This window comes from Chironomus tepperi, unplaced genomic scaffold (assembly GCF_022539635.2).
Source record: "Chironomus tepperi strain 1889 unplaced genomic scaffold, CSIRO-AGI_Ctep_v1 contig_479, whole genome shotgun sequence".
In the NCBI taxonomy this organism is placed as follows: Eukaryota; Metazoa; Arthropoda; class Insecta; order Diptera; family Chironomidae; genus Chironomus; species Chironomus tepperi.
In genome coordinates this window covers 185,837-195,273 of record NW_027226601.1, presented here as the reverse complement: position 1 = coordinate 195,273, position 9,437 = coordinate 185,837, and the positions used below count along the sequence as shown (strand labels likewise).

General features: G+C 34.6%; 1 protein-coding gene across 1 annotated transcript; it reads left to right on the top strand.

Annotated features, from left to right (window-relative positions):
• Positions 1 to 2,673: 2,673 nt before the first annotated feature.
• On the top strand, positions 2,674 to 6,735 carry LOC139099645 (uncharacterized). The gene is made up of 5 exons (XM_070652169.1): positions 2,674 to 3,262; positions 3,329 to 3,403; positions 4,426 to 5,020; positions 6,034 to 6,511; positions 6,580 to 6,735. The coding sequence occupies exons 1-5, from the start codon at positions 2,690 to 2,692 to the stop codon at positions 6,686 to 6,688; spliced, it is 1,830 nt and encodes a 609-aa protein (XP_070508270.1). The 5' UTR covers positions 2,674 to 2,689; the 3' UTR covers positions 6,689 to 6,735.
• Positions 6,736 to 9,437: the final 2,702 nt, after the last annotated feature.

Here is a 9,437-nt window from a genome sequence, read left to right as displayed (position 1 = left end):
GGTACTGAATCTAGGAAAGTGGAATGTTTCAGCCAAAACATCGCTGGCCGTACAGATCAATTGTGATCCATGGTTTCTCTATCAGATGACGTCTATAACAGGCTCTATCATTGGCTGCTCGTTGCCAGTTTCCACTAACAAGTGCTGCACTGTCCAACTACCGCCTCTTTCCAAGAATTCTTTTGGAAATTTGCCAAAATTAAAGGAAATTGGAATCTCGGATTTTGAATTTTTGTGGCCGATTATTGTCAAACGGAAGCCAGTGATATAGTCATTTTTAGACGCCTGAGGTAGATTATGGATCACAATCAAATTTTACATCCAGCGAACTAAGTATTGTTCATGAATATTTAAGGAATTGAACTGTTGAGATATCTTAACTCTTAAAATGCACAAATTTAGGAACGGTAAGAGGATTTGAACCAATAACCTTCGAATAATCTTCTCAGATTTGAGGAAATTACTCTTGTGATTGCTCTACAGAAGCACTTGGCTGCCTTCATTTACTGATTTGCTAAATCCCATTCACAATTCGCAGGTTTCCATCCCCTGCCAAACAATAAAATCCGAAAAATACACAGAATTGATGTCAATTTCACAATCATGAAAATCAATCAATTCCAAAAAGAAGGAGAAAAATGCTTCAACATCCATTTTCAGTCCTCAATCTATTAAAAAAAGTAAAATTCTTCCTCTAAAATGTGACCAGAAAATGATTTAATGTAATTGCAAAAATCCATTAGGCATCGATGACTAAAGCTATTGTTATTAAAGGTACAAATTATTTCACAACATTTACACGTACTGTCGAGTCATTTCAGACTAGCTTGTTATTATGCCAATTCAAGGAACAGTACAGTGAGTGTACAAACAAAAGAATTATGGATAATTTTAATGAACATCATCAGCCAACACGTGACTTGATTTGATAATTTTCAATATTTTTCTCTTCTTCTTCCTCTCTCTCTTCAAAATAATTAGCTGCCACATTAAGCGCTTTCTGCTTGCAGTCTGATATTTTTTGCCCATTTAGTATTCAAGTCAAGAATATTTACAACAAATATACAATAGGATAGAAATGGATATGGAGTGATGGTAAATGAGTTTGAGAGGATATAAAACTTCTGTAGTTTTATTCATTAAAGTACAATAATACTGTTTAAGTAGTTAAGTCATTCACTTTCAATTATCTTTCATAAAACTGTTTATTTTCTACTAATTCTTGTTAATTGGCATCATTTAAAGGTAGTTGGAGAGATCTTATCTGGGATTTTTTGCTGCTTACATTATGGAAATAAATAATTTTTTTGGAGGTTTTTTGAACTTTTTGGTAGATTATCTTACTATGGTGTCTGAGGAGAGTATAATCTTGGGTATCAAGTCACATATAGGCTAATCTGCCAGTGCGAGAGTAATAGAGTTATAGAGACTATGACCGAATGGTTAGGCAATAAACTCGAAATTTGCATCACTCATTTTTGAGTACGTGGGTTCGATTCCCACCCGAGACCGGCCTCTCTCGATCATTATATGGGACTACTGTAGATATGACAAGGATTCGACCAATGTTCGTATTATCCGTAGTACAATAAGCAAAACAATGTCCAAATATAGTGATAAGTAAGGTGGCTAGAGGATTTTCGCAAAATATCGGGACATTTTTGGGAAAATCGGGACACTTTTAAGTTTGGAACTATTGGGGTATTTACCTAAAATTCCAAAATTTGTATGCAGTTTTCGTCTTCTTGAAAAATCGGAACATTTTGAGGCTTTGCCGGGACACAGCAGCAAGGGAGAAAACTACAGTAGCGTTCTAGCTAAAATACAGCAGATGGTCGCCATAGTGATAAGCAAGCTTTTGTGTGAGACAGTTTATTATATTAATTGAGTACAAATATTTTTTCTCGTCCTGAGCCTTGGACCTGAGCTTGTTCACGGAATATCAGTGTACCGAAGAACACAGGTTGTCCACCACTGCCTTAATTAATTTTTGCATTTGTACTGTCTTATATAATGCTTCGAGTGTCTAGCCTTATGAGGTGGAGGTACTGCGATCAACAATCGGCTGTATCATAACTATTAAACCTATAGACAGATTATAGTAAACTCCGAACTACTTGCAAGTTTTGCACATTCCTTACACTGTCTTAAATTAATTCAAAAATTCATATTCAGCTCAATAACCCATTAACCCCCTTTAACCTTCAAATTATGTAAATCGATATGATTCAATTTAAAGATAACACATGTAAACAAGCATCATGCATTAAAAATGAGAGCGCTGCTATCTTTTGCTTAGCATATATTCATCAACAAAAATTTCTTCTTTCTCCTAACAGCTCCTTATCAAAAACATGTGTATGACCTGTAGTTCGGTTCTATTATTGACCGTGTCATCTTCTCTCGTAAGAAATTTTTGAGAGATTTAATTTTCACTTGACTAATATATAAAAACAAATCAGTTATTATTGGAATGTGAAGCAGTAAACATGAAGCTCGTGTTAATTTTGATTGCTGTTTATGGATTTACGTGTGCTGAATCTTTTTTGATGTTTCCGTGCAGTCCTGACTATTTAATTGGTAAATATCACATTAGATTCAAAATATCATTCAACAACAACTGATTTCAGACTCATTCTTCAAGTCTTACATCTTCAAACATCTACAATCGCACTACGAAAAGGATCTCATGAAATACGCTATTCCTGGCGAGGATTGTAACAGAAATTGCACGCAAAATGACCAAAAAGTTTGTTATTACAAATTTACTTTAGAATATTATCAAGTCATGGGCGGTGCATGCAACAATTGCTTAAAAGGAAACCACACTGACTGTTTTCATTCTCAATGTATTGTTGGCGATGGAATCGAAAGAACTTTTCTAGCTGTCAATCGTCAACTGCCTGGTCCAGCTATACAAGTTTGCCAAAATGACATCATTGTTGTGGATGTAGAAAATGAACTGGATGGAATGGCAACAACAATACATTGGCATGGATTTTTACAGAAAGGAACTCCATACAGTGATGGCGTTCCGTTCCTTACACAATGTCCAATTCAATTTTCATCCAAATTTCGTTATACTTTTTATGCAAAAGAATCAGGAACGCATTTTTATCATTCACATGCTGGACTTCATAAAACAAATGGACTTTATGGTGCACTGATTGTACGATCAAAGCCATTAGAGAATTTATATGATTTTGACTATTCTGAATTTTATATTTTCTGTGCTGATTGGATGCATGAGTACGCTGAAGAGGTAAAATTGAATTTTTTGGCAATTCTGAGAATTGACTCATTGAAATTTTATGTGAACTATTTTCAGTATTACCCTGGATTGGCATCTAAACTGCCTTTAGTGCATTCAATTCTCATTAATGGACATAGCAAATATTTGGATGTAAGTTGTGATTGTTTATTTTGAATGTTTTTAATTGATGTTTAGCTTTAAATCCATTCGTTGTTATATTTTGCCATAGTAACATAATCAATCATAGTAAATTAACCTCAAAATATTCTAACTTGAGGATTTTTGATGATTCATGACCTAAAATTCAAAATTCTAACCTCAAATTATGAATGTTATCCTCAAAGTTAGCATTTTCATTTTAAAATACACATCTTAGCTTCAGATCTGCATGATGTTCTTATTATTTACCTCTTAAGTCTGTCGTTCAAAATGAGTGCCGCGACACACTTATGTGCACACCCCCGAAATTCTTTGAAAAACCATTTGAATTCACATGCCGTGTACCGGTTTACCACCAGAGATACAAAAAATTTTACACAGCACTGTCTTAAGATTTGAAGATGAACTTCTAATCATAACCTTAATCATTACTTCATTGAAGGGGAATAACCTTAGTCAGTAAGACGGGGACAATACTTCTACTTGGAGCTTAGGTTACTCCAAAAAGCTTTCTATTTGACTCTATTGCTGGCCACATCAGAGAGTTTGTACAAATTCTCTGTTTTCACATCTAGGAGAATAATCAAGCAGAGTTTAAATAACGCCATACTAAGATCTATCAGGTGTCAAATCGAGTCCACTCTAGTATGATTAGCAATTCGGAGTATTTCTGCAGTCATAACCCAAAAAGCACATGGCATAGAAAGATCTGAAAATCCTGCTCCAGGTCAGCGTAACTGGATCGAGTCATGTCGGTCTGGGGCTAAATTTCCACTCATTTCTTTGCCCTGTGCCTCCCAAGTATCTTACACAACAATCAAAATATCGAAAATTTTCCCAAAAAATTACCTTCAAATATTGAACAAAAATTCAAAAACACAAAAAACCAAACCTAATAGCTTGAAAATTGAAAACAAGAATCATGTTAGTCAACCACTAAAGCATTTAAACATAAACGAAATTTCCTTAACAAAATTGTACTAAAAAACAGTTTTTAATTGATTTTTCACCAGAAAACCACAATGAAGTACTCGGACGCACCGTTGACACTGTACAACGTCCAACCAAACAAACGTTATCGCTTTCGTATTATAAATGCAGCATTTAATGTTTGTCCATTCCAAATACAAATTGAGCGACATAATTTTACAATAATTGAAAGTGATGGAGAACAAATGGAACCAGTGACTGTTGATACTTTATATTTTCTACCTGGTGAGCGTTATGATATCATTGTACATACAGTTCATGAAGTGCTAGATTATTGGATACGAGTAACAACATTATTTCCATGCATAAATACAAATACAATTGAAGGATTTGCAGTTTTAAGATACCACAATAAAGTAATGGATGGAATGAGAAATGTAAATGTTGAATTTGTTAGCAGTATTCCACCATTATGGAATGAAAGCTTTGAAATAGGCAAAATGTTCAATATACCGCAACCAAGCATTGATGGAATTTCTGTTGCAGAGACTAAATCGCATATGAAAAAGGAAAATTTCATTAGTTCAGCTGCTGATCAAATATTTTATTTAATTTTCGATACACCACTTTTGGATAATCAAGTTCTCTTCACGTCACAGAAGGCAATCAAATTTATGGGTGAGATATATGTCTTGTTAATTTTCTTAGCGGTTTTTTGACGTAACTGATTAAAGGATTTTTGGGTTGATTAGAGTATATTGAGATGGGTTTTTGGGTTGTTTAATTTGGAATATCAGATAATTTTGGTACCGAGGAGCTTATGTGTTGGAATCGAGGTGTTACTTGTCTAAATGTTGAATGTTTCGCGAACGGTACGAGATTCTTATAACAATCATATGGGGGTCTCTTGACATCCATTTTCATAGCATTTAACATGAAATTTGCCACTTGGATGTCATATGGCAGCTTCTCGACTGCTTTGAATAATTTGTCTCGATCGGGTTACTTACTTACTAACTGAAACCATGGATCTACATAAATGGAGCTTATGTGGCAACAAAATGCTTTCCTTCTGACTTTATTGCTGATTCTGTCACTTAGTTTCTAGAAATTATTTATCCATACGTTAAACTGACATTCTTTCATCACTTTTCTGTGTCAAGTAGCTTTTAGAGCTCCTTGCTGCTATTTTTCTTGCGGATTCCGGCCAAGTACGATGTAACAAACTCGTGATTCTGTCCCATCAATGACAATTTCTATTACATTCTTTCTCTAATGTTTATCCTTCTACCTAACCATACTTCCTCATCTGAATCTCCTTATTGATGTCTTGCTGACCTGCTTTTTGTAAAAGCTTTCGGAAATTTTCGATTGTAAGCTTTACCATCGCTAGCTTGATTTTGGGACTGTCACGCTTAAGACAAGGTTCTTTTGGATAGGTTTTTACACTTTAACTTTTCCCCACACATAGCTCAGTCACCAGTGGTGTATTTAGCAGTATCACAGAATACCACGAGAAGGTATATACCTGAAATTTGGTCAGTTTTGAAATCAGACTTCGGCTTTCCCAGTTTCCTACAATTAATTGAACTGATCAACCAGCCTCACATTCAGATACCTGAACACCAACTCTAATGAACATCAACCAAATATTTCTCCGATCCAATTTCAAAATTCAATTCTATTTCCAGTTGCCTCAGACAAATTCAATCTCAACAACGCCGGTACAATCAACAATATTAGTCTCATGACTCCACCATTCTCACTACTCTCACAACAGTCCATCTACAATGAATCAATTTTTTGTGATATGAAAAATTTGAAGAATGCCAATTGCATTGAAAAGTCATCAGTCTGTCAGTGCATTCATCGACTAAAAGTGAAACTCGGGTCTATTGTTGAATTGGTGCTTATTGATCTCAAAGATCCATTTACACATCCATTTCATTTACATGGACATAAGTTTTATGTAATGGATATGGGAATGCTTGATAAAAATTTGACGATTGATGAAATTCTGAAAAATGGAATTGAAAGGCCAAAAAACTCTAATGAACATCCACCGCTGAAAGATACAATTCAAATTCCAAATGCTGGATATGTAAGAGTCAAATTTAAAGCAAACAATCCAGGCTTCTGGATTGGACATTGCCATTTTGACTTCCATTTGTGAGTATATCCTTTTTGACTTTCATCAGACAATTAATTGACTGAAAAAGTATCTCAATTCAATATAGAGCACTCGGTATGGCTGTCATCTTTCAAGTTGGTGAACTCAATGAAATGAAGAAGGCACCCGATGGCTATATTGAATGCAACAATTTCATGCCAAATCAAATTGTATAATACATTTAGCTATAAATTTTAAATGATTTAACCCCACGAAAATAAAAGTTTATTTTTGTACTGTTTATTGCTGTAAACTCGAAAGTCATGTGAGACATGCATACATAAGAGAGTGAGAAAAATTCATTTCAGAGATTGCTATCACGTACATAATGCTGCTCACGATAAACAATTTTCAAACTATAAATCGCTTCACATTTCCTTAAGTATAAAATTATAGACTAAGAATGAACTTTCATTGTTATTGTTCTTATGTCTTTACAAAAATGAAGCTTTGTGTGTATGTGCATAAACATGCATGTATATGGATAAGTAGGAAATGGTAATGTTAGTGATGTGCTCTTGTGTGATTTTTAGTTGAGGTTTGAAATAATTTTGGAAGAGATTTTAGATGGTCACTTACGTATCTCAAGCGGCACAATGCATCGAACTTCATTTTTGAGTCGAAATTAGTCGTCACGGTGCCGTCAAGACCACATTGCATTTGAACGTTAATACGGTGATAGATCGAAGACACAGCAAGCACGTTGTCCTATTCGAGTTCATTGCTCATGATTTACAGACTCCAAAATATTCCTAGCTATAGAATATAGCTTTCTTTATATTCTACCAAAAAGCTGATTACTCAGGTGACAAGTGTCAAAAGAGCTTCTATAAAGTGACAAAAATTGTCATTAGAGTTGTCTGTTTCCTGGCTATGGCTAAGGTTTATCCGGGAAACTGGCTATTAAGGGAGAGGAAGAGTGGAATAGTATGTCAAAGATACATTAATATCTAGCATGACTAGGGTTTGTTTCTTATTACTGACCACAAACTGGTAAATTCTGATTTTGTGCTATATTTTCAAGATATTCGATAAGTAACAAAGATGGTAAACAATAGGGAGAGACATCACATACTCAGTATTTTGACGAACTTTATTAGTTGGACCGTTTTTTGACAATGATTACATCTCACGTTGCCTAATTCTTGGCCTTTGTCATTAAACTGCTACACTTAAGAAGTTGATGTATGTAAACTTCCGAAAAATCACTTGGTGGGATGCGAACCCGGGACTTCAAATTCAACACCAACTTTCGTGACCTACACTTTGCTAATTGAGCTATCAAGGCACTTTTGCTTGTTCAAAAGATAAATTGCATCCTCTTAGCACTTTTCTACCTAATTATGCACTTCCTAACTCAACTATCTGCATTCTTCTTCGAAATGAACCAATGGACATCCAGTCAAAACTTAACTATTCTCCGTTTTCCCATTAAATCCAGCAAATAATCATCGGAACAGGAAAATAGGAGGAAAAAGGAGAAACAAGACCGAATGAAAGGTAAGGAGGAACGACGTTAAAACAACAATAAAAGATTACAATTGCTTCCTTCCCTTCTGTTTGTGGTCGCTTTTTGTAAATTGCAATATATGCAATGCTGTAATGGATTAATATAAAGAAAACAAAATATTCATCACGTGAGTACACTTTATGCACTTCAGCATGTCAGAAATTGTTTTTATGATTTATAAAGAGTGATTTTTTTAATGCTCGAACTTTTTAACCTATAAACAAACCCCCTAGTTTTTTTTTATGTTGCTTTACATACTACTCGTGCATGCACGCGAGACATTCATATTTTTATACTTTTTACTATTTTTGGTTCGAGAAAGTGAATGAAAAATTATGATGAAGTGGTTTTTCAATTTAAAATGATTTTACACCTGGCAAATTAATGTCGATTATGCACACCTTAAAGGTGCAATATTTATTTTTTTTTAAAGTGCATGCACTCGTGAACTTCATGAAATGTTAATGGCGAAAATATTAAATGTGAATGCTTAAAATTGATTATTTTGCTTTGACGTAGTTTGAGGAAAATTGGATGGAAATATTCGGAAAATTCGAAAATTTTATGATAAATTTTAAGATTTACTTTTAGTACAACTACTTTACTGGAACCATGCTCCGACTTGGATCCTAGGCTATTACAAAAGGTCTTCCATTTGGCTTTTTTGCTCGCCACATCACAATGCTTGTACAAATACTCTGCTTTGACGAATAATTGACATTCCCGCATTATTATTGGTAGTGTTGTGGTTAAGGAATTGGACTTTTCCGCTAACAACTCGGGTTTGATCCAACGAAATGCCATAAACCTTAAGTCGTGTGCATTTTTGGTCAAGGTTTGCCACCAGGATTAGTCGTGAAAAATAAAAGGTTGCCCATCACTGCTTTAGTTGTTCACATCATTGAGATCTTATTCTTGGCTTGTGTTAAATTACTTAATGAGTGTTGGTACACTCATTAACAACTCTAAACTCAGTAAGACCTACAGTTCATAATTGGATAAAAACCACTCTTTTGAAGACATTACTACCAATTCAAAGGAAAGCTATGGGCCGCATTTTAACTACACATGAATGACCAAATGTTTTATTCTTCCGAGTTTAGAACCCATGATCCCATGGTCGATAATGCAATAATTAGATACCGAAGTACTAATCCATTCCACCACTAAGCCACTACGACTAAATGTTAATCTTTGTCTGTTTTATTCATCAAATCTTGGGAAATTCAACTGTAAAGATTTAATAATCAAATATCGTCATCAAAATCAATGAACTAGATATCCAACACACCAGAATCATCAATTCTAATTAAAACGTCAGCCAGAGTTGGCAGGACTCCAATTTTTTTTGGGAGACGACTCCATAGTCTCTTCTTTTTGAACTTTAAGAGTCCGGACTTTCAAAGTCCTGCCAA

What these genes read in the sequence shown, in the direction of transcription:
- LOC139099645 (XM_070652169.1), top strand. Translation starts at nt 2,690, where the DNA reads ATGAAATACGCTATTCCTGGCGAGGATTGTAACAGAAATTGCACGCAA. An exon ending in TGCATGAGTACGCTGAAGAG is followed by an intron (nt 3,263 to 3,328) that starts GTAAAATTGAAT and finishes AACTATTTTCAG; the next exon opens with TATTACCCTGGATTGGCATC. An exon ending in TGCCATTTTGACTTCCATTT is followed by an intron (nt 6,512 to 6,579) that starts GTGAGTATATCC and finishes AATTCAATATAG; the next exon opens with AGCACTCGGTATGGCTGTCA.